General features: G+C 34.8%; 1 protein-coding gene across 1 annotated transcript in view; it reads left to right on the forward strand.

Moving 5' to 3' along the window:
• Positions 1 to 1298: 1298 nt before the first annotated feature.
• LOC149553067 (BTB/POZ and MATH domain-containing protein 2-like) overlaps positions 1299 to 26854 on the forward strand; it is a 38325-nt gene continuing 12769 nt past the window's right edge. Inside the window, exon 1 of the mRNA XM_089788575.1 lies at positions 1299 to 1917. Within this exon, the coding sequence (XP_089644701.1) occupies positions 1469 to 1917 (449 nt within the window). The 5' untranslated portion in view covers positions 1299 to 1468. The remainder of the gene's footprint in view (positions 1918 to 26854) is intronic.

Below are 26854 nucleotides of genomic sequence, written 5' to 3' on the forward strand. Positions count from 1 at the left end.
TTCACTTTGCCAAGATAAAAAATACACAATTAGTCATATACTTCTATACAAATGGCACAATAATCATCCACAATTGGTTCTAAAAAAGTTGTACAATTGATCTTATTAGTAATTTTTTTTTCCAAAAAATGGGCAACTATTGGCCCACTAGATGTTTTTTATAGTAGAATTTGGATTAACAAAATTCAATGAATAGTAATTAGAACAATAACGTAAACAATAACCAATGCTATTCCCTGAGTTGTGGCTATTTGACAATGGAAATTAATAAGCATTACAATAACTCTTAAAAGTATTAACCAATCAAAACAATAGTTAGAGGATATTAATAATTTGATTATTGATTTTTTACGTTTTATTATATATATATATATATATATATATATATATATATATATATATATATATATAATCACATATAAGTTGATGAGTAGGAGATATTTCCCACATATTAAAAATCATATATAAGTTGATGAGTAGGAGATATTTCCCACAAGAAGTACAACTATGATATTGCTTTTAGAATTCAATTCTATAGTTTTATAGTAGGACTCGTTGACACATGTATCATGAATAATAGTTTACAAGAATACATTCGTCATGAGAATAAGTGGAACACATCCCACCCACTAGATCTAGGCAACACACATAAATATTAAGTATTGTTAACTAATTGCCATTAAACCCATTAATATTTGATTTGATTTAATTTTTTTTTTTTGTTGTTATTATTGTACCCATTTAAATATTTGATTTAATCTAATTTGATTATATATATATATATATATATATATATATATATATATATATATGATTTGATTTAATATTGAAGCCATTAATATATATTTGATTTAATATGATTTGGTTTAGATATATGATTTAATCTAATTTGATTATGGATATATGATATTTTTAAATCAATAAGAGGCTCACAATTTACCATTGTGTTGTAGGCTCTTGCCTTTCAAAAATCTGATTTGATTTAATATTGAAGCCATTAATATATATTTGATTTAATCTGATTTGGTTTAAATATTTGATTTAATCTGATTTGGTTTAAATATTTGATTATGGATACATGATATTTAAATCTGATTTGATTTAATATTGAAGCCATATATATATATACTTGATTTAATCTGATTTGGTTTTTGTTGGACAATCGAAACACGATTAAGGTAAAAGGTGAAATGAAAAAGTTGGTGGATGCTAGCTAGACGAGTCGTTGCCAATTTACTTACTTCCAACACAAGGCTACTGACAGACGTATATATACCTCTCTCTAACGTTCTTCTTTCATTTGCTAGAATTTTGCTCTCTTTGACCTCATATTTCTTCTCCCAAGATTCAAAAACCTCCCTCCGAAACACCCAAAAATCTGTCGATTAATCTACGGCCTAAATAAATTGGAACAAACAGTTCGAAAAATTCCTTGTCCAAAAATAAACAATTTCCAGCTGTAAATATAATGGCAGTGCCGAAGCCCTGCAGAGGCCAAGGAGGGGGCCTTGCAGGAGGATCAGCAGCTCCTTCAAATTCCTGCTCTTCCTCTGCGGCTTCACCCACTACAACTTCTACGTCGATTACAGACACAGTAAACGGCTCCCACCATTTCACAATCAATGGCTACTCCCTCTCCAAGGGTATGGGAGTCGGAAAATACATTGCCAGTGAAACGTTTGTTGTGGGTGGCTACGAATGGGCTATTTACTTCTACCCAGATGGCAAAAGTGCCGAGGATAACAGCCTTTATGTTTCGCTCTTCATTGCCTTGGCCAGTGAGGGCACGGACGTTAGGGCTTTGTTTGAATTGACGTTGCTGGATCAGAGCGGGAAGGGGAAGCACAAGACGCATACGCACTTTGATCGGACGCTTGAGAGCGGACCTTATACGTTGAAGTACCGCGGCAGTATGTGGTATGTTGAAAACTTGAAACCCTAGTTTATTTTTTTTGGGTTTTGTGGTTACTTTAGGGTTTGGATCTGGTAAATTTTGAAGTTATGGACTTTTGTTGCTTGGAAATGGGTGCAGAGTCGTTTTGCGGATGCTTGTTTCTGAATTATAAGTTCCTGTTTAGGGTTTTGGTAAGCCAAATTCTGTGACTTTCGGAGTAGGCAGGACATCCACTTGAACTCACGTGAATTAAGACTAGTTTGTTAGCTGTGAGGTGCAATGCTTTAAATTTCATGATAGGGCTGGCAAGGAATGCCTTTAGGATTGATATGAGTTTTTGTATAAATAAATGGTGTACCGGCCTTAAGGGCTAAATAGATTGAGATTTTTGATCTGATAATCAAGGAAACCGAGTGATTTTTATTGCCGGGAAATGCATTTTGAAGTGATTTCAGTATACATAAATGTGAATTTTTTAATTTAGGCACTAGCATTGATTTTGATTATAACTACTTCGAGTCAATTTTGAGGATTTTCTACGATGTGAATTCAATAATGCTCATTTTATGAATTGGATTTCATCACTTCAATTAATTATCTTTAACTTTTTGTTTGGTCATTTGCCAAATTTCACCAGTTATGCTTGTTAGCTCTGTTAGTTGTCATGATTTGTAGAGTTTCCTTAAAAAAAAATTGAATTTCTTTCCTGCATACAATTGTTTTTTTTAGTTAGATTTTCTGTCATATATTCTCTATTTTCAATCTTGGTCTCCTTTAAGAAAACCAAACCCGCCTTCCTTTCTTTGCACCATGTTGAATAAATCCGATCTTTTTGCTTCAAAAGAAATGCCTATTCTAGGAAAATCTCCACATCACCGAGTCTGATTTTAATAAGCTCCTGTTATACTTTGAATTTGATATTTGAGTAGGCAATTGAATTTTGTTAATTAGGAGCCCCCTCTAATTCGATTGTAGCATTTTGCTATATACTTATCTTGGGGTTTTTGGTTATTACATAGAATTTTATATTTATTTAATGCCAAGTATTTTGATTTCCACTAGCACTGAATTGTGGTTTTGGTTTCCCAGGACATTTTAATGTTTAGATGTGAATTAAAGATTGTATGATCTATATTTGAATTTTGGACTTTGTTTCTCTTTCTTCACAGTGAGAGGACACTTGCAGTTTTTTCCACGTGTTTTTAACTTTTCAAATATTTTTGCACTTCTAACTTGCTGCATTTTCCCATCTTAAACCCGTGTATTTGAATTTCGGACACATTATTTTGATGTTGAAGAAATACAGTAGTTTATTAACATATTGAAATGATCCAGAAACTAGGATAGCATTTCTATACAATAGCTTATCAAGTACAGATTTAGAAAGAGGAACTGAAGTTCAGCAACATCTAGTAATTATTTAATTACAGATACAAAAAGAGGAATTAAAATACTGCAACATCAAAATAATTGACTGACAACTAATGAACAAGAGAGCCATATAAGAATGCAAGACACAACATAGTTAACCTAGGGAAACTAAATTCTGTAAGAAAGAGTAAGGTCTAATGATCTCCATGTCCACCTTTTCATATCCATTGACTATCTAAGCCTTTTGCACATACAATAAGCAATAACAAACAATGTTCTGCGCCGATGACGAGTCAGTAACTCTCACATTTACCCTCCTTTTTTGTTACAGCGGCACAGCCTACTGACACCTATGATTCCTCATTCTACAACTGAAATTCAATCTATACATCACTTGTATGTTTCCTGTCATTTTTTTTTTCGCATTTACAATGGTCATTTATGCACATACAAGCAGGGGCAAATGTTAAAGGGTACTAGGAAGAGGAAAATGTAGAATTTGGAATGGAAAAGCTGTTTTTGACATGGGTGAAACTGCAACTTTCAGAACGAGCCATATCAGAATGCACAATTTTGTGTATTATTAACATATTGAAATGATCCAGAAACTAGGATGGTTTTTATATTCAATAGCATATCAGTTACAGATTTAGAAAGAGTAATTGAAGTTCAGCAACATTCAAGTAATTGCCAATTACAGATACAGAAAGAAGAATTGAAATACTGCGACATTTAATAATTGGCTGACTACTAATGAACAAGAGAAAGCCGTACAAGAATGGAAGACACCACATATCTACCCTAAAGAAACTAGATTCTGTGAGCAGGAGTGAGGTCTATTGACCTTGTCTACCTTTTCATATCCATTGACAATCTTAAGCCTCTTGGGCATACACCAAGCAATAACATACAATGTTTTGTTCAGATGACGAATCAGGAACTCCCACATTTACCCTTATGTTCTGGTACAGCCTACTGACACTCATGATTCCTCATTTTACGACTGAAATTCAATCTATACATCACTTATATGTTTCTTGTCATTTCCTAGTTGCATTTCCAATGGTCGTTTATGCACATATAAGTACAGACAAAAGTTGAAGGGTACTAGGAAGAGGAAAATGTAGAACTTAGAATGGAAAAACTGTCTTTGACATGGGTGAAACTGCCACTTTCACAATGGGCCATATCAGAATGCACAATTTTGTGTACAATCTTGAGACATCTCTCTTTCTAAATTTTTCTTAAACGACCTGCTTCCTTCATCAAAAGTGTACTTCAAGTTGTGACAATCTTCGTAATGGAGTTACCATAGGAGTACCTCACAGAGGAAATCAGAAGAGAATCAAATATGAAAAATGTATGTCCAATGTACTATTAGTATTAATACATAAATAATTAAATTCAATATAGAGAAAATTGAGCAACACTTTTATCAATTTGCATTCTACATTCTGGTATCTTGAACATGAAATAATATTCAATACTGTTTCCCTTTTGGGTGACTAACACTGGACAATCATTTTGAGAAAATTAAAGGGTAGGGCAGCTTTACGGAGAAGGAGAGTTTGGAGTTGTGACTGTATAAACCTGAATTATGACACAAACAAAACAGGTAAAAAGCATTTAAAGGATAACACATGGGTTTTCATGAACATTGTGAGGGAATACTGTGCAATAGGAGGGCTTTAAGAATAATACCAGATTCTCTCCAGCAACCCTCAAAGTCTGGTTCAACTCTGTACAAAGTCTAGTCCTTGTCAGATTCTCTCCAAATTCTCTTGCAGAGCTACAAATTTGCTGCAAATTCTGTCAGAGCAACCCGGGCAGAATTTGCAGCATATTTTGAATAATTTTCTATCTAGACCTGGGTTGAATTTGGTCTCGGAACATTGTTTTTAGACTTTTAAAAGTGTTTTTTTGATCTCTCAACCGTATTGTGACCACTAAAAAGACCAAAAAAGATTTTTATGTCATTTATGCATTTGTGCATGAAAATGAAATCTTGCTTATAAAGGAAATCCAAATTGACAATAGGTGACATCTAAATTGATGATTATAGAGGAATGTCTTGAAAAAGATATGGTATCTTTGAATCCGGGAGTTCAAATTTGTACCTCACCTTTTGGTATAGCTTGGTAAGAAATGCTCTAACCATTACAAAATAAATTTACAGATAACTGCACTTATCTTTTGACAATTGCTTTCATTCTCAAACTGTCCCCATTATATGGAAATATGTTCCATTCATGTGACCAAGCAAGTGTATCAAGTTGTATGTATTGCTAAATGATGGAACAAATGTCCTATTGAACTGAAACATAGATTTGGTGGTGTATTTTGCTATGTTTCTTTACTATTAGCAGATTCAAGTATGGATTTATTTTTTGTTGCATACATATAAACACATACATATTTTAAAAAAAAATATGTTTTTGTATGGATGGAACCTGAAGCGAATCTGAACCCAAGCCCAAAAAATTGTAGATGAATTTCAAACCTGAATCTCAAACCTGCATCCATATCGGAATCCGACCCGACAACTTAGGTAAAATCAGAAAAGTTAAAATAAAGCAAGGTACTAGGGTTTAGTTAGGTGTACATTCAAACAGCACAAATTTATGCTAGCAATGCTACTTGCAATAATGAAAGTAGAAACATACAACAATACCATAGACAGCAATAAGCCTGAAGTTAATATATCCCATGGAAAAGTTTCCCTTAACGAATAAAACTGTATATAATGTTTTTTTCTATTATTTTAAACTGATAAATACACCCTTAATCACATAGATAAGTTGAATTTAGCTCAATATAATGTTAGCTTTGTATGTTTATAAAAGCCGCTCATAGTATTTTATCTCACAATATATATGAAATTATGTGCCAGTAAATAAGTTTGGGTATGCCAACACTACTAACATTTTATGTGGCTCAGTACAATTATACAAAAAAAACCTATAAAAACCATACATATATAAATATTTGAACCCAAACTATGAATTAAGTTTAAAATACCACATAACATGCATATTATAAGCAAAACTACAATCAAAATAAAAGGTACTATTGTGATGTCAATTTGTCAAACTTGAATGTCTGGTAGATCTTTGTGATATTAAAATAATAAAATTGACAATCATTGTAATACAAGTTCTTTTAAAAAACACATAGTAACACGGGGACGCGTCCCCCCCCTTTTTGCCCTACATCTCGGAGATAGGGATGCATTGGGGACTTCGTTCCCCCGTCCCAACCGGTGCCACCAGAGTTTGCCACCTTGGCTGAGGATGGGGAACGTTCCAGTGTTGACTATATGATGGTTTGACTATTTATGTTCAATGTTTGATGTTCCAATTCAATGCAATGTTCAAGTATTTACTCTTTTATACCTTATATTGCAATACATATTTTCATAACTAGCATTTTAAGTACCATATGTATAGTACATACAACCCAACACCTGTCCCCCAAGGTAGTGTAATTATACAAAAAACATCATCATTGCCATTAGATTATGTAGGTACATTAGAAGTGACTAACACAAGCATTCCTACATGCTGCCTATCTATCTGATTTCTCAAAAAGTAAAGTTGAGCAGCAGAATCTGCCAAATCATCCAAGAACATTGTTGCCCCTTGCAATCATTTTGTTTAAGCTATAAAGCATAAATTCAAATTGCAATACACATTACCTCCCTTGCCTTTTTTGATGCCAATTGGTTATGTTTTTTCAAATACATGTAGTATGTTCTCCAATTCCGCTCGAATATGAACAGGCAACTTTTACAGGAAAAATTAAAGAACTAATTATTTCAAAATTGAAAATAAATTCAAGTTTAGAGTCTTAAATAAACTTGTGATAAAACTTTGATCTCAAGAGGCTATAGTTAGTAGAATATTTGGACATGGTGTATTTGTAAGCATCCTTATACTTGTTAAGAAGATTTGAAAGATTTTGCCATTTAAGTGTTCAAAATCATCAAACTTATTGGTAATTAAATCAACCATATCATGATTAGGGAAGATTCTAGAAAACACTAGTTTTTATCCTTTGATGCTTGTTAGAAAACTTAAATCTCAGGAAGTTATAGGGTTGGAATGTTTGGACATGGGATACAAGTACATATCCTTGTTGTGAAGAGTGGAAAGATTTGACTATTGAATTGTACAAAATGATCAAACTTATTTAAACTAAATCCATCATATCATGATTAGTGAAGAATCTAGAAAATGCTATTTTAATCTTTATATACTTTGCTGATTTCCACATCTTTGTATGATACAGCTTCCTTGGAAAACAAAGAATGTCATTTTTGTAATATCTGAAGCCAATTCAGAGGCCAGAGGATGTAGTCGGGTGTTTATATTGTTCCATTGCCAAGCAAAAATTGTTACTGTTTTTAATTGGCATAGCCTGCAGTGTGTTAAATGGAAATCTTTGATTACCATCCATAGAAGGCCATTTTAAACAATTAAAAGTAAACATGATTTTCATGCTTTAACGTGTAAACATCTTCAAAATTCTATGCTTTTTTTAACAACTTTCATTGACCTAGCTAGGTTTGCTTGTGTTAATCCTCAAATAACTCTGATAACATAATGGTCTGGACTGCTGATCCTACAGATCTAGCAATGCATTAATATCCTTTGTATGGATTTAACCTATAAAAAGCCTTATGATATTTACCTAATCGGCGTCCCTCTTAGAGCATTTATTATTGTTCTAATTGTCATATTTAGTGTTAGTACATTTACTAACTAAATCTGTTTAGATGAGATGCCGATCTGGGCTAACTTATCCTTTGGTTTGTAGGGCCGACCTAGGAAGAGGTATGTCTTTTCTTAGGACATGACTCTTGGGTGCCCTATATATATGAGACAGGGATGTGGATAAAGGACACACAAGAACAAAAAGTCTGTTCCTTCAGCATTCTCTGCCTTATTCGGATTTGTGGCAGAATATATAATATAGAATTATTATCTTAGTAAGAAGGACTAAAATATCATCCTTAACTGATCAAGTTCATCTCCAACACTAGAAAGGTTTTATATCAGTTTGTTTTAGTAGAATTTGCAGAAATTTTACATGGTATTAAAGCTCTAGTAGTCGAACCTAGGCTCTGCAAAATAAACAATTAGATCTAATATATCTAGCATCGTCCTTCTATCCTCAATGGCATACACAATTAGACCCGAGGACAGGTTTGATGGGAAAGAACACTTCGATGCTTGGAAATTTAGAATCATGATGATTCTTGAAGAAAGTGATGTGAAACAGTTTGTTGATTCAACATCCAAACAACCTGTTGTTGAACCTAATAAAACTCTCTGGAGTAAAGGAAATAGGAAAGCCATGCAGATCATATTAGATGGAGTGAAAAATGAAATAGTACCCATGCTAATGAAACATCAAACAAACATTTAATATGATGAATTCAATATTAAATGCATATGAGGTCAACAATGCAACTAGAGTCCTCGCACTAAAAGGGCAACTAAATCGTATACAGATAAAGAAGGGAGAATTGATGAACTCTTACTTTCTAAGGGTTGTCAGTCTAAGTGGTGGACTTGCAAGTATAGGAACCATAATTGATGACACCGAACTAACATTGATGGCTATAGATGGATTACTAGATTCATGGGAAACATTTGCACAAGGAGTAAGTGCTAGAGACAAACTTCTTGACTTCAATAGACTTAAGGGAGATTGTCTTCAGAAAGAATCCATAAAACTTAAGAAAGGGGGAAAGTTGAAAATTGAAGACGAAGAACTTCATGTTCTCAACACAAATTCCTATAAAAGTAAGAAGAAACATTTAAAAAAGAAGAAGGTAATCAAAAGAATGACAAACTTAGGAACTTGCAAGTATAGAAACCATAATTGATGACACCGAACTAACATTGATGGCTATAGATGGATTACCAGATTCATGGGAAACATTCGCACAAGGAGTAAGTGCTAGAGACAATCTTCTTGACTTCAATAGACTTAAGGGAGATTGTTTTCAGAAAGAATCCATAAAACTTAAGAAAGGGGGAAAGTTGAAAATTGAAGACGAAGAACTTCATGTTCTCAACACAAATTCCTATAAAAGTAAGAAGAAGCATTTCAAAAAGAAGGGTAATCAAAAGAATAACAAACCTAAGAAGGATCTATCCAAAGTAAAATGCTTCAAATGCGAAAAGTTTGGACACTACAAATCTAATTGCCTTGAGAATTTTAAACAAGTAAATTGTACAAACCTTATTAAGAAAGAAGATAACTATGATCCCGAGAATCGTGTATTGTATCCAACACTATAAAATGAAGTATCAAGCAAGGCATGGGGTGATTGATAGTGGATCATCCTGACATATTACATGATACACTAGACTCTATATCAAAAGAATTTGATGGCAAAGTTACCATTAGTGATAATTTAGCTCATTTCATCAAAGAAATAAGAAATTGCACCTTGAAACTAAAGATGGGTAGTGTTATACAGCTCAAAAGAGCACTCTATGTACCAGGAATAAAAAGGAATCTAATTTCTATTACAACACTTGAAGATGATGGAGATAATGTTGCTTTCATGGACTGTAAAGTATTGACCTGGTCTAAGAACTCTTCATTCAAAAAATTAAAGTTGATGGTCAAAGAAAGGGATACTTGTATGAATTAAATACAAAACCTAGTCGACTTGTTCAAGCATTAATTCATGAAGCCGCTGATATAAACGAAATACAACATAGAAGGTTGGAACATCTAAATTTCAAAACCTTATCAACTTTGGAGAAGATGGTTATTGGTTTACCTAAATTAAATAAAGATCATTCAAGCATATGTAAAGGATGCACTTTGGGTAAGAACACCAAAAGTCCATTTCATGATAGCACTAGGAAAATTAACAATGTTTTGGAATTAATGCATTCAGATTTGTGTGGACCTATGTACGTTCCTTCTCTTGGAGGATTTTGGTACTATATACTCTTTATAGATGACTTCTCTAGGAAAATTTGGATTTACTTCTTAAAGTGTAAAGAATCAGAAGAAATTCTTAAGAGATTTAAAGAGTTCAAAAACTTAATTGAAAACTTATTAGGACATAAAATTAAAATTCTTACGACTGATAATGGAGGGGAATATACCTCAGAGTTGTTTAAAGAGTTTTGTAAAGAAACAAGAATTAAAAGGGAGTATACCGTTCCTTATAACCCTCAACAAAATGGGGTAGCAAAAAGGAAAAATAGGGCAATTATAGAAGCAACAAGAGCTATGATATTTGATCAAAATTTAGAATATTATTTTTGGGCAGAAGCCTCATGTATTGCTTTCTATATTCAAAACAAGAGTCCTCACTCCTACCTTAAAGATAGAACTCTTGAAGAAGTTTTTACTAAGGATAAACCCAATATAAGTCATTTTAGGATTTTTGGGTGCCCTATATATATACATGTTCCTAAAGAAAAGTGAACCAAGTTAGAACCCGTCGGGAGGAAAGGTATTTTTGTCGGGTATAGTGAAACATCTAAAGCATATAGGATTTTCATACCTAGTCAAAAGAACATTGAACTTAGTAGGGATTTAATATTTGAAGAAGATTTAGCATTCAAAAGAGCACTAAATTTTGAAGATCCCTCTTCCTTAGTTTTGAAGAATTTTCTCCCTCTGAGTTTTAGGGGGAGAACATTGAAGAAATTGAAAATGAAATCCAAGATCTTAATCTTGAGGAAACTTAAAATCCAGAGAAAGGACCACTTTGGGCCATTAAGATAGTAGAGGAAGCACAAGACTTCGTTGGACCATCTGGAACCTTCATAGAAAGCAAAGACCCAAAATATTTTCTAGTTATGCAACAAACATGAGTGATTTATCTAAATCAGAACCTACTAATGTTTCAGAGGCTATTAAACATACAGCTTGGTAGGATGCTATGACTGCAGAATATCAATCCATTATTAAGAATGATGTTTGGGAAATTGTTCCTAGACTTGAAGGAAAATTAGTTATTTCTTCTAAGTGGATATTTAAAATCAAGCATACTATTGACGGTAGCATTGAAAAATATAAAGCCAGATTTGTAGCTAGGGGATTCTCTCAGAAAGAGGGAATTGATTATGAAGAAACCTTTGCTCCTATTGCCAGATACACATCTGTAAGAGCATTCCTTGCTATTGTAGCATAAAGGGATGGAAAGTACATCATATGGATGTAAAAACAACATTTCTAAATGGAAAGATTACAGAAGAGGCATTAAGACTGATATCTGTTGGTGTCATGTCATGTAATGTCCCCTTTTTAGCATTCATAGCATGATGTTGTCGTTAGCCTATTTCCCCACAGTCCCGTAGGCTAACCAGGACATTAAAGGGGCTTGGAGGCCATTTGGCCTAGATAGTTTCAGTTGCAGGTCTTTCTGAGGGGTTTTGAAGCAACTTTGGGCATACTTACTATTTATAGTAAGTCATCTTGGACATGGGCGGACATCTAGTGGCAACGGTATGTCGATGGTAATTGTTTAAAATCAACAAGAAGACTTGTTTATCATTGATAAGATTTGTTATGCATTGATAAAGCTATTTTATAAAGTTAAATTTAAATATTTAATTTTATTAATGCATAGATTATAGTTTGTGGAAAATATTTTAATTAAAAGAGTCCCCTTTATTTTATAACACATTGGAGACATAAGTTACATAAAGGGAGTTATGTTTTATCCCACATTGAGAAAATGAAGGATGGAGCTCTTGTGAGAACACTATAAAAGAAATGGAAGAGCTTCTTTTATGCATGCTTGGAAATATCAAAAAATTGGGAAATTTTTTGGAGATTATGTCTCAATAGTTTGAAAGACGAAATCCCTTCAAGCTGGAAATCTTGACGCCATTGAAAGATATGGTCTTGAGATTCAACATGGTAGCAGTTCGAAAAAGCTGATACGAAAAAGTAGACCGAAAAAGCGGAACCGAAAAAAGCAGGCGGAAAAAGCAGTCCGTAAAAACAGTTCAAAAAGCAGATCCGAAAAAGTAGTTCGAAAAAGCAAAACGGAAAAGCAAAGAAAAAGGGGCAGCATTGAAGGAAATTATTACAACCATCTACAACCAGGTTCTTTTGTTAGTATTGCTTTTTTAGGTGTTATAAGTTCAGCTGTAAGTGTGCATTATACCAGCGTTATCATTTTGTAATCCATGTAAATGCCAAAAGACTTGGCCATATTTCATAAGCATTGTATTTTTTATTGCAATTAAGAAGATAATAGTTGCTGGTGTCATTTAAGCAATTTAATATCATTATTTATCAGCTAGTTAGTTTGCACACCAATTGTTTGTAAAAATGCCAATTGGCTGTAGGTGTTCATTTCTCATGCTTAGATCATATATATGCACTGAATATTGTCAAAATTAGTAGCACACTCATGTTAGGTCATTGTGTAGTCCATTTGGAGTCTTCTAGCACAAGATTCTCATTGATGCAAATTGAAGAAAGAGTCATTTAAAGCTAGCTGAAATACTATATCAGTCGTACGTCCCTTGCATGTGAATTGTTTGATGAAATTCCTTGAGCTTTCATCAGCATTTTTGAGAGCAGATTTGAGGAGGGTGATGTAGAGGGATCGACATTGGAAATCTCCTTAAGGAATTAAACTCAGATACCGATTCGTGCTAGTAGGGCCTGGCTTCCGCATCTGATGCGGACGGATGTGGGAAGTCTCCGGATGCGCTGCGGGTGGCTTCCGGGCAGCATCCGCAGGGAATTCGGGAGCATCCAGACGCATCCGCGGGAGTTAGGCAGAAAATTAATAAAATAAAGTATATTTTAACTTAAAACTATGAAACAACATGTGAGTTAGGCAGAAAATTAATAAAATAAAGTATATTTTAACTTAAAACTATGAAACAACATGTGACTAAAAGCATTTTTTAAAGCATTTTTTCACAATAAAACCCTAAAACGATCCTAGAAGACAACATAGAAGCATTCGCAAGAGTCCTTTTAGAGTTTTGTTTTCACCTACAACCACTCCTTCATTGTGAAGCTAAGTTTAGCATTTTCGAAGAGGATCGATCGAAGAGGGAGAGATAGCTTTCTCAAAGAAGTTTAAACCATTCAAGGTAAGTGATCAATCCTTTTCTTGAGTATTTAGATGATTTTTTTTGAGTTTTTGATGATTTTTTTAAGTTCTTGAAGATTTTTTTAAAGTTTTTTTTCAAATTTTTTTTTTTTGAAAGATATGTAGAAGCAACTTTGGGTATCTATTTTAGTAGTTTTTCTCACTTCTTTCCACTTGTATGCATGATCATTGATGTTCATCGTTGTTAGGAACTAATTAAAATTTATTTATTTTCTTATAAAATAGGTTGCAAAAAACTAGACAAGAATGGATACCGGTGGTAGTGCTAGTCAACGTTCAGTGGGGGGCCAAGGAGGGGAAGGGACTGATAATTTTAAAATTGATGTAGGTTCTCCTTTGTGGAGACATACAACACGGATATCACAGGTTTCAGGAGGTGGCTCATACTATTGGAAGTGCAATTATTGTCAAAGTAACAAAGGAAAACCTTTCAATAGCTCATATTCTCGAGTGAAGCTTCATTTTATGGGCCCTGCTGGCAAAGGATTTGGAATGTGCAAAGGCAAAAATGGTACTGGGATGACTAGCGCGAAAATACTTTCATTTGTAAGAGAACAAGAAGCTGCTGATGCATTGATCAATAGATCAAAAAAAAGCTACTATCAAGGTCCTTACTCAAAGAGCAAGCCAAAGACACCCATTAAACCAATGTCATCCTCCCAACACCCATTCTTGCAGGTACCTGTGCCAGAAGAGGATGAGGAAGAAGTGGAAATTTCAACCCGTAAAAGAGGTCCATTGGACACCGCATTTAAAATGGGGGCAAGAGACCGCACTGATGAAGCTATTGCACGTTGCCTCTATGCGAATGGGCTTTCTTTCAACTTGGTGAGATCACCATATTGGAAGGAAATGGTGGCAGCAATCAAAGAATCACCAGCTGACTACACAAGCCCGGGCTATGAAAAGGTGCGTACAACTTTATTGCAACAAGAGAGGGCACATATAGAGAGAGACCTTCAACCAATCAAAAAATCTTGGAAAACTTCGCGTCTAACTATTGTGTCAGATGGTTGGAAGGATACAAGAAACCGACCACTGATTAATGTGATTGCAATTTCCCCCAAAGGGGCAATGTTTTTGAAGGCCATTGATTGTGAAGGGCAAGTGAAGGATTCAGAATTCATTTCTAGAATTCTCATTGAGGCCATTGAGATGGTGGGTAGTGAGAATGTGGTACAGGTGGTCACTGACAATGCCAAAAATTGCAGGGGTGCGGGTGCTTTAGTTGAGAGTCGGTATGACCATATTTTTTGGACTCCATGCACTGTTCACTCCCTTAACTTGATCATGTAGAGGATTGGCACTGAAGTAGATTGGGTGAAGAAAATATATGAAGAGGGGGAGGACATACAGATGTTTGTGACCAACCACCACATGTCACAATCCATTTTTAGAACATACTCCAAATTGGAGTTGCTGAAGGTAAATTAATTTTTTTAAATTACTAAGTTTCATGGTTTTGTAATTTAGTTAAAAATTAAAATTTATAATTATATTGTCAATTGACATATTGTTAACTTGCTTAGGTTGCTGAGACCCGTTTTGCATCTCATACAATCGTTATGAGACGAATCCTCAAGGTAAAAGATGCATTAAGTCCAATGGTCATCGGTCATCAATGGGGTGTATGGAAGATCTCAAATTCAGAAAGAGCACAAAGGATCCGGAATTTGATCTTGAATGAGAGTTGGTGGGCTCGTGTGTCATATGTATTGGATTTCATTGAGCCTATCATGACTATGCTCCGTTTTGCTGATACAGATACACCTTGCTTAGGGGATGTGTATGATGGCATGGACACCATGGTTGAGAAGGTAAAACATTCTATACAAGCACATGAGAGTGACCCCACACAATGTGAAGCCTTATGCAAACAAGTGCAAGCAATTATCAACCATCGCTGGAATAAGATGACTACCCCATTGCACCTCCTTGCATATGTCTTATTTCCTAGGTACTATAGTGAGGAGATAGCTGGTATGCCGGATAGAGTTGCACCATTTGCGGATGAGGAGGTTGCTGAGGGGTGCCACAAAGCCCTTTCAAGACTCTTCCCACTGGAAGAAATGCATGAAAAAGTGAGGGAAGAATTTGGATTGTTTGTTTCGGGGTTAAAGCATTCTCCATTTGCACTAAAGGACCAAAATAGAATGGGAGCTATCACATGGTGGTACATGTATGGTCAACCTTTCAAGCATCTTCAACCTCTTGCAATCAAAGTCCTATCACAAGTAAGTTTTTTATTTTGTTTTGTAAATTTGTTTTAAATTTTATATGTTTACACTTGCATTGTAGAATTTAGTGTTTCACACATTCTATAAAATTAATTTGCTTTTCATTTGTATGTTTGGTGACAACTATATAGGTTGCTAGTTCTTCTGCTGCTGAAAGGAATTGGAGTACATACTCCTTTATCCATTCGGTGAAGCGCAACCGGTTAGGCTCCAAGAAAGCTGAGGACTTGGTCTTTGTCCACACCAACTTGCGTCTTTTGTCACGTAAGAATGATCATTACAAAGAAGGGGCAACAAAGCTTTGGGATGTAGCCCTTGAGTGTGCAGATTTGGATGCAACACTTCATGATCTTGTTACAGTTGGAGACGGTGATGATGTTAGTGTGGCACGTGGTGCATCTAGCATAAGTGGAACCATGCTTGGTTCAAATGATCTTTCAGCAGTTGGAGATGACAATGAGAATGTGGATTTTCTTGCAAATCCCTATGATTCAGATCCAGACTCTGATTGATTGAATCTTCAGACTTCAATCATTTACCATTTTTTTAAATTTTATTTTGTTGGAATCTTGAACATGACCTATTTTAACTTATTGTTTAAGAGTCAAGACTAAACGCTAATGTTGGACAAGCACATATTGATATCGATATATGAATATCATATGAATTTTGAAATATCTTGAATTTTGTTTAAGGGTTCAATCAACTATTAAGTATCATAGATTCATAGTCATATTATGCTTTATCAAATGATTTGTTTTTGTATCTTTCTTGCATTTCGTTGCATATGTTAATATTATATATATATACGTTTCCTCCCGCATCCGCATCCGCAAAAAAAAAAAAATCCCCGCATCCCGTATCCGCTTCGGAATCTGCATCCGAATCGGTAACTTAGGAATTAAACACTCAAGGGACTCAACAATGGATCTTCTTCTCTACATTTCATATATAAATTCCAGAGAAAACTCAAATTTGCATATATAGACTGTCATAAATTCATCTTCCTGTAGCAAGCCAAGCATTTTAATTTGAATAACCGAGAGTATTACACATTGAAAATTGAATTATGTATAACCCAAAACTACCATAAATTGATACCAAATGAACCATATGAATTTGCACCAGACTGAAACATTCATAACCAATTCTTGATAATAATTAAAACTTGGACCCACACAAAATCTGAAACTTCCAATACTAATCATGGATTCGGGTTTAAATGTAGACCACCAAAATCATTAACTTATTAAATCCCAAACAACTTTACATTCTGAAAACTTACAAAACATCTTCCATCATAATGAAAAATACTTCTAGAATATCATTCCTTCAAAACCGATTCACATGAGGCAATAAAATATCCCTTGGAAATCATATTTGTGAAACCAAAATCTGTAGCAAGAAAATTGGTTCAAATCTGATTTTTCTTTGTACCAAATTAGAAAGAAATCTGAACTTTCTAAACACCCAAATCTGAATTTTGTATTACTTGACAAATTTAAATACCAAACTCTTAGTAACCCGATCACATTTTCCATGTTTTTGAAAATCATATTGAAACCAATTCCTTGGTTGGAAAATTTAGATTCTCTCCATATCATAAAATGGAGTGCCAAAATTGATAAACTTGAAATCTTCAATCACATACTAAATGAACTTTGCCCAGAAAATACATTAAACCGACAACATTTAGCACATAGAGTATAAAATAGAACTTATGCTAAGAAAACTTTATTGAAAACTACCAAAACTACAAAAGGAAAATGGCCATGACTGTGAACAGTCAGAGGGCTGAAATATTCTCACATTTTGTTCTCCCTCTAAACTCTCCTCCTCTCTATCGATCATGTCCTTTTTATAATTACTTTTGGGCAGTTACAAATGACTCTTCATATTCTTGTCGGTTGCATGATTCTTTGAATTCTGTTTCAGTTACAAAACATTTTTTCATTACATTTGGCACATCCATCGTGCATATTTCTCTCATAAATAAATATTTTCAACATTATACAACTTCTGCATTTTAATAATATTTTCTGCAACTTCCTGTCGCAAAACTGCTGCATTTTACTGATATTTTTTGCAAATTTTGGTCACAAAACTTCTACATTTTAATATACTATCATACTTCCTGTCACTGTTAGACTTCTTGTCGCAGACATGCTCCTGCACCAGAGGGTCTTTACAGTGATGCAAATTGAAGAAAGAGTCATTTAAAGCCAGCTGAAATACTATATCAGTCGTACATTCCTTGCATGTGAATTGTTTGATGAAATTCCTTGAGCTTTCATCAACATTTTTGAGAGCAGATTACTCCAAATGGATTACATAATGATCTAACATTGGAAATATCAAAAAATTGGAAAATTTTCTAGAGATTATGTCTCAATAGTTTGAAGGACGAAATCCCTTCAAGCTGGAAATCTTGACACCATTGAAAGATATGGTCTTGAGATTCAACATGGTAGTAGTTTGAAAAAGTAGACCAAAAAAGCGGAACCGAAAAAGCAGGCGGAAAAAGTAGTTCGTAAAAGCAGTTCAAAAAGCAGATTCGAAAAAGCAGTTCGAAAAAGCAAAACGGAAAAGCAAAGCAAAAAGGGCAGCATTGAAGGAAATTATTACAGCCATTTACAACCAGTCCATTTGGAGTCTTCTAGCACAAGATTCTCATTGATGCAAATTGAAGAAAGAGTCATTTAGAGCTAGCTGGAATACTATATCAGTCGTACATCCTTTGCATGTGAATTGTTTGATGAAATTCCTTGAGCTTTCATCAGCACTAGATTAGAGAAAGGAAAAATTCTTACAGTTATTAGACACCTTAGCACAGGGACATCGATCAGCAGAGCAGAGAGCACAGGAACAGAGTCGGAGATTGGAGCTTATGATGCAGATGATGGCTTGTCAAATGGGGTTGAACGCTAACGTAGGTGGAGGAAATAGTCAGAATGGTAATAATCAGAATGGTAACAATCAGAATGGGAAACATCCCATCGCATATGAGAGCAAGAAATTACGATGTGTTGAGAGAACTTACAACATCTATGACAAAGAAATGCTAGCAATCATGCACGCGCTAGCTAAGTTCAGGCAATACTTAGCAGGGAGCCGATTCACAGTAAAAACAGATCATAACAGCTTGAAACATTTCCTTGGACAGAAGGATCTTAATGACAGGGAACAGAAATAGGTAAGTTACAAGCTTATGATTTTGACACTCTATGTCAAAGGGAAGAAAAATATTGTTGCAGATGCTTTATCCAGAAGGCCTCATTTGCTTGCTATTGTGATAGTCATGGATGATTGGAGAGGGTTGATCTTGGCAGAGTATGCCAAGGATAGTTGAGCATCTAGTGTTATTGAAGGAACTATTCAGGATAGTCGATACACTGTTGTAAATGATCCGATCATCTACAAGGAAAGGATTTATTTAGTACTCGGGTCTGCTATGAAGTAGAAGATTTTGAGGGCATTTCATGATTCGCCATTGGCAGGACATCCTGGATTCTTTAAGACATTGACAGGTGAGAGCGCTTCACTTGGAAAGGACTCAAAACAGAGGTGCTTCAATTTGTTAGGGAGTGCCAAATATGTCAGCAGAACAAACAGGAACATTCTTTTCCAGGTGGTTTACTACAACCCCTACCCATACCAGAGAAGAAGTGGGATAGCAGTTCCATGGATTTCATCACAGGCCTCCCCAAGGCACAGGGTCGGGATTGTATTTTTGTTGTGGTAGACAGATTGACGAAATTTGCACATTTCTTTGCAATTTCGTCTACGTATTCAGCAGCACAAACAGCAGAACTATTTTTTCGAGAGGTGTTCAAACTACATGGGATACCACGAAGCATAGTCAGTGACAGAGACAGCAGATTTATGGGCCACTTTTGGCAGGAGTTGTTCAAGTTATGTGGAACAGAGCTCACTCCGAGTACTAGTTACCACCCCCAAACTGATGGGCAAATAGAGATAGTGAACAAGTGGGTTGAGGGATATCTCCGAAACTACATTGCAGGGTAGCAGAGGGCTTGGGTGAAGTGGCTACATCTAGGGGAGTACTGCTATAATACCTCTTACCATATGTCTATTCAAATGCCCCCTTTCATGGCACTGTATGGGTATGATGCTCCTAATTTTTTGGATTTGTTATTTGGGGACAGTAGGGTGCCTAAGGCCAAGGATATTTTTTAGTAGTGTCAGGACATTATGCGATCCTTGAAGGAAAATTTGCAAAAGGCACAAAATCAGCAGAAGCAATATGTTGATCAGCACAGAGTTGAGAGGTCTTTCGAGGTAGGAGACATGGTGTACCTCATGTTACAGCCATATAGACAGTCCTCTCTCAAGAAGAGTGGAGCAGAGAAATTGAAACCATGCTACTATGGACCGTTCAAAGTAATCAGGAGAGTGGGCGAAGTAGCTTATGAGTTGGAGTTGCCTGCAGACAGTAAAGTGCATAATGTGTTCCATGTGTCACGCCTTAAGAAGGCATTGAGCCACAATGTGGTGCCTTCAGTAGTATTGCCACCTCTTGATGATGAGGAAAGCTTATCTTGGTTCCTGAGGTTATACTTGACTCCAGGGAGAGGGTGCTTCGCAGGCGGATCATCAAGGAGTACTTGGTCAAGTGGAGGAATCTACTAGTGGAGGATGCTACTTGGGAAAATGAGCAGATGTTACAGCATCCAAAGTTGAAATTGCTTGAGGACAAGCAATTTTGGGAAGGGCGGACTGAGGGTGCTTCGCAGGCGGATCATTAAGGAGTACTTGGTCAAGTGGAGGAATCTACTAGTGGAGGATGCTATTCGGGAAAATGAGCAGATGTTATAGCATCCAGAGTTGAAATTTCTTGAGGACAAGCAATTTTGGGAAGGGCGTACTGTAATGTCCCATTTTTAGCATTCATAGCATGATGTTGTCGTTAGCCTATTTCCCCACGGTCCCGTAGGCTAACTAGGACATTAAAGGGGCTTGGAGGCCATTTGGCCTAGATAGTTTCAGTTACAGGGCTTTCTGAGGGGTTTTGAGGCAACTTTGGGCATACTTACTATTTATAGTAAGTCATCTTAGACATGGGCGGACATCCAATGGCAACAATATGTTGATGGTAATTGTTTAAAATCGACAAGAAGACTTGTTTATCATTGATAAGATTTGTTATGCATTGATAAAGCTATTTTATAAAGTTAAATTTAAATATTTAACTTTATTAATGCATAGACTATAGTTTGTGAAAAATATTTTAATTAAAAGTGTCCCCTTTATTTTATAACACATTGGAGACATAAGTTACATAAAGGGAGTTATGTTTTATCCCACATTGAGAAAACGAAAGATGAAGCTCTTGTGAGAACACTATAAAAGAAATGGAAGAGTTTCTTTTATGCATGCTTGGAAATATCAAAAAATTGGGAATTTTTTTGGAGATTATGTCTCAATAGTTTGAAGGACAAAATCCCTTCAAGCTGGAAATCTTGACGCCATTGAAAGATATGGTCTTGAGATTCAACATGGTAGCAGTCCGAAAAAGCTGACCGAAAAAGCGGAATCGAAAAAGCAGTCCGTAAAAGCAGTTCAAAAAGTAGATCCGAAAAAATAGTTCGAAAAAGCAAAACAGAAAAGCAAAGCAAAAGGGGCAGCATTGAAAGAAATTATTACAGCCATCTACAGCCAGGTTCTTTTGTTAGTATTGTTTTTTTAGGTGTTATAAGTTCAGCTGTAAGTGTGTATTATACCAGCATTATCATTTTGTAATCCATGTAAATGCCAAAAGTCTTGGCCATATTTCATGAGCATTGTATTTTTCATTGCAATTAAGAAGATAATAGTTGTTGGTGTCATTTACGCAATTTAATATTATTATTTATCAGCTAGTTAGTTTGCACACCAACTGTTTGTAAAAATGCCAGTTGGCTGTAGGTGTTCATTTCTCATGCTTAGATCATATATATGCACTGAGTATTGTCAAAATTAATAGCACACTCATGTTAGATCATTGTGTAGTCCATTTGGAGTCTTCTAGCACAAGATTCTCATTGATGCAAATTGAAGAAAGAGTCATTTAAAGCCAGCTGAAATACTATATCAGTCGTACATCCCTTGCATGTGAATTGTTTGATGAAATTCCTTGAGCTTTTATCACCATTTTTGAGAGCAGATTTGAGGAGGGTCTTTACATGTCACTTTGTGAGATGGATAGCATTTATTTGAGTTGAGGTGCTGAGAACTCATGTTTTTTTATTTGGTTTTCATTGGAATCATAATGTAGGAAAGAAATCATTGTTACTTTATTTGTACATTGAAGAAAAATAACACCAATAATAACCCTCAAAACTGTTGCTCTACCCAACACAAGAAACTAATTTTAAATAGTGTTTTAAATTACTTGCTAAAAATCAAACAAAACATAATTGCATTTGCTGATGTCATGCAAATTTATAAGGTAAGAATAGTTGCTAATTATATTGTAAATTATGGCCAGCGAAACAAAAACAGAATGAATATAATGAGTATGAGGTTTCTTCAATCTTATGAGAAAGCGTGGCAAGCTTCTGGAAAACTCTGAATTTTATTTTTTCCAAAAGCTTGCTACTTTATGAGTAGACTAGTTAATTTTGAAACCTCTTCTTAAACTGTCTCCTTAAAGGTGGAAACTTTTTGGTGTTTAACAGAAATACATGTTTAAGATATTTGAACTTTGATTTTGCTATCACACTTTAATTGCGTAGTTTTCGAGTCAAACTCATTGGCCCATGTTTCATGAGTAGTAGTACTTCACAAGAACCCATCTCTCATGAGAATGAATGGAACACTTAGCATTCATTGTATCTAAGTAGAGGCGAAGCACTGGACATTCCCAAGAGGTCACCTATCCTAGTAGTTCACCTCTGTATCACCTAGATGCAATGTGTGCTGAGTGTTCCATTCATTCTCATGAGAGATGGATTTCTTGTGAGCCACTACTCATGAAACAATGGTCAATGAGTTGACTCGAAAATTACACAGTTGTTCTGATAGCATTATCATAATTTTACTCACTGTGGAAAATATCTCCTATTGATATTTGAATTAGTTATAGGTGCACTATCAGCATTCTATATTCTAATGTATGGTAGAATTCTATCCGCATGGGTATCAGACTTGATTTACTTGAAAAAATGGAATTAGTGACCATGCTCTAAACAAAAAAAGGGGAGGAAAATGTGTGTTGACTGGCTAACTTCAAGGTTAGATCAGGTTCCGGTTGATATGGTACAACTGTAATAGACATTTGTAATTTCTTAATGTAGTTACTGAATGAATTTTAATGATGTGCACAAGGCAAGCGGTCTAAGGTGTTAAATATTAACATGATAGTCATATTGATTTGAGAAGTGCAAACTGCACCTTGGTCTTCTCCCATTATATCATATGTTAGCCTTGATATGCACTAGACTTGGCAATGAGATAGGTGGCGATCCTTGGAAGAAACTACATCTTGTACTAACCATAACAATTTGTTATGTTAGTTAAGAATTTAATAATTTCCTTGAGGCGCCGATTTCTTCAAATGGTGTTTGGGCCGACCTAAGGAAGGTCATGTCCTTTTAAGGGACATGCCCTTTGGTCTTGATATAAATGGTAGATATTATTGTAGTTTGAGGACACAATAATCACAAGTCTGCTCCTTCAAGCAATACTGCCTCATACAAATTTATTGCAAAGACAATTAAATTCAGAACAACATTCAACATTCTGATAAACTCCGCCTACATTCAGAAATAAAGAAGATTCTCTACAGCAGTCAATCAAAGGATATTATAAAAGTTTGATTTTTATGACAGAATTTGCAGAAACTTTACATGGTATCAAAGCTTTAGTAGTCGAACCTAGGCTTTGCAAATTAAGTAATCAGAGCTTTTATATATCTAGCATCATTCTCTTATCTTCAATGGCATACACAATCGAACTCGAGGACATGATTGATGGGAAAGAGCACTTCGATCCCTGAAAATTCAAAATCATGATGATTCTTGAAGAAAATGATGTAAAACAATTTGTTGATTCAACATCCAAACAACCTCCAGTTGAACCTCATAAATCTATTTGGAGTAAAGGAAATAGGAAAGCCATTCAGATCATATTAGATAGACTAAAAAATGATATCACACCTATGCTAACAAAGCATCAGACAACATTTGCTATGATGAATGCACTACTAAATGTATATGAGGTTAACAATGCAACCAGAGTTCTAGCACTAAAAAGAAAACTAAATCACATACAAATAAAGAAGGGAGAATTGATGAATTCTTACTTCCTAAGAGTTGCCAGCCTAAGAGATGAACTTGCAATTATAGGAACCATCATTAGTGACACAGAACTAACACTAATGGCTATAGACGGATTACCAAATTCATGGGAAACTTTTGCTCAAGGAGTAAGTGCCAGAGATAAACTTCTTGACTTCAATAGACTTGAGGGAGATTGTCTTCAAGAAGAATCCAAAAAACTAAAGAAATGAGGGAAATTGAAAACGAAAGATGAAAAACTTCATCTTCTAAATACAAACTCCTATAAAGGCAAGAAGAAACATTTCAAGAAGAAAAAAGGGGTAATCAAAAGAATGACAAATCTATAAGAAACATCTATCCAAAATAAAGTGCTTCAAATATGAAAGTTTGGACACTAGATCTAATTGCCTTGAGAACTCTAAACAACAAGTGAACTGTACAAAGAATCGTGTATTGTATTCGTTACAATACAAAGATAACTATGATCCAAAGAATCATGTATTGTATTCGTTACTATCAAATGAAGTCTCAAGTAAAGCATGGGTAATTGATAGTGGATCATTTAATGGCGAAAAGGTTAATGGTGAAGTCACCATCGGTGATATTTTACCGTCGAAGGAATTGAAAATTGCACCTTGGAACTAAAATCAAGAAATTTTCTTCTTCTCAAAGGAGTATTCTATGTAATAGGAATAAAAAGAAATCTAATCTCGGTTACAACACTTGAAGATGATGGACATAATGTTGCATTCATTAATGGTAAAGTAATAACCTGGGCTAAGAACTCCTTAATTAAGAAATTGAAGTTGATTGGTAAGAGAAATTGGTATTTCTATGAATTAAATTCAGAACCTAGTCGACCTATTCAAGCTTTAATTTCAGACATAAATGAAATATGACACATAAATGAAGTATGACACAGAAGGTTAGGACATCTAAATTTCAAAACCTGATCAACTATGGAGAAGATGGTTATTGGTTTACCTAAACTAAATAAAGACCGCTCAAGCATATGCAAAGGGTGTGCGCTGGGTAAGAACGCCAAAAGTCCATTTCATGATAGCACTAGAAAAACCAACAATGTTTAGGAATTAATTCATTCAGATTTATATGGACCTATGTTTGTTCCTTCTCTTGGAAGATTCTGGTACTATATTTTGTTCATACATGACTTCTCTTGGGAAACATGGATTTATTTCTTAAAGTGCAAAGAATCAAAAGAAATCCTAAAGAGATTTAAAGAATTCAAAACATTAATTGGAAACTTATCAGGACATAAAATTAAAACTCTTAAAACTGATAATGGAGGGGAATATACCTCAGATTTGTTTAAAAAAGTTTTGTAAAGAAATATGAATTAAGTGAGAGTATACTGTTCCTTATAATCTAGAACAAAACAAGGTGGCTGAAAGAAAAAATAGAACAATTATAGAAGTTGCTAGAGCTATGATATTTGATCGAAATCTAGAATATTATTTTTGGGCAAAAGCCTCTTGTACTGCTGTCTATATTCAAAACAAAAGACCTCACTCCTACTTTAGAGATAAAACTCTTGAAAAAGTTTTAACTAAGGTTAAACTAAATATAAGTCATTTTAGGATTTTTGGGTGCCCTCTATATATCCATGTTCCAAAAGAAAAGAGAACTAAGTTAGAATCCTACGGGAGGAAAGGTATTTTTGTAGGGTACAGTGAAATATCTAAAGCATATAGGATTTTCATACTTGGACAGAAAAGTATTGAACTTAGTAGGGATGTAATTTTTGAAGAAGATCTAGCATTCAAAAGAGCCCTAAGTTTTGAAGAACCCTCTCCTTTACCTAGTTCTAAAAGAAATATTGAGTCCGAGTCTCAGAGGGAGAACATGGAAGAAATTGAAAATAAAATTCAAAATCTTAATCTTGGAGAAACTCAAAATTCTAAGAAAAGACCTCTTTGGGCCATTAAAACAATTGAGGAAGCACAAGACTTTGCTGCAACTTTTGGAACAGCTAGAGAAAGCAAAAGACCCAAAAGATTTTCTAGTTATACAACAAACATGAATGATTTGTCCAAAACAAAACCAACCAATCCTTTAGATGCTATTAAACATATAGCTTGGAAAGAAGCTATGACAGAAGAATACCAATCTATTATGAAGAATGATGTTTGGGAAATTGTTCCAAGAGCTAAAGAAAAATCTGTTGTTTCTTCCAAGTGGATATTTAAAATAAAGCATGCTGTTGACGGTAGCATTGAGAAATACAACGCTAGATTTGTAGCCAGAGGATTTTCTCAAAAAGAAGGGATTGATTATGAACAAACTTTTGCTCTCGATGCTAGATATACCTTTGTAAGAGCTGTCCTAGCCATTGCAGGACCAAAGTGATGGAAAGTACATCGGATGGATGTAAAAACAACATTCCTAAATGGAAAGATTACAAAAGAAGTATATTTGGAGCAACCTAAAGGATTTGAAACTCTTGATTCTAATGTATTTGTTTGTAGGCTTAAGAAAACTCTCTATGGGCTTAAGCAGACTCCAAGGGCTTGGTATGAAAGAATTGATAAGTATCTCACTGGTTTAGGATTTTCCAAAAATGAAGCCGATCCAAATTTATATTATAAAAGGGATAAAGATGATATGGTAATTCTGCTACTGTAAGTTGATGATTTACTAATAACAGGTGATGATCATCTCATACAACAATGCAAGAAAGATCTAATTAGAGAATTCGAGATGAAAGACTTGGGACTCCTTCATTACTTTGTAGGACTGGAAGTACGACAAAATTTTGACAACATTATACTTAATCAAGGGAAATATACATCCAATATTTTGAAGAGATTTGGAATGTGGAATTGCAAGTCGATGTCTTCTCCAATGGAGACTAATCTACATAAACTTAAAGAAGCAGCAACATAATCACCTTCCATAGATTCTACTCTCTATAGATAGATGATTGGGTCCCTTATGT

Source organism: Cupressus sempervirens, chromosome 6 (assembly GCF_028749045.1).
Source record: "Cupressus sempervirens isolate cs-2001-9-10 chromosome 6, ASM2874904v1, whole genome shotgun sequence".
Lineage (NCBI taxonomy): Eukaryota > Viridiplantae > Streptophyta > Pinopsida > Cupressales > Cupressaceae > Cupressus > Cupressus sempervirens.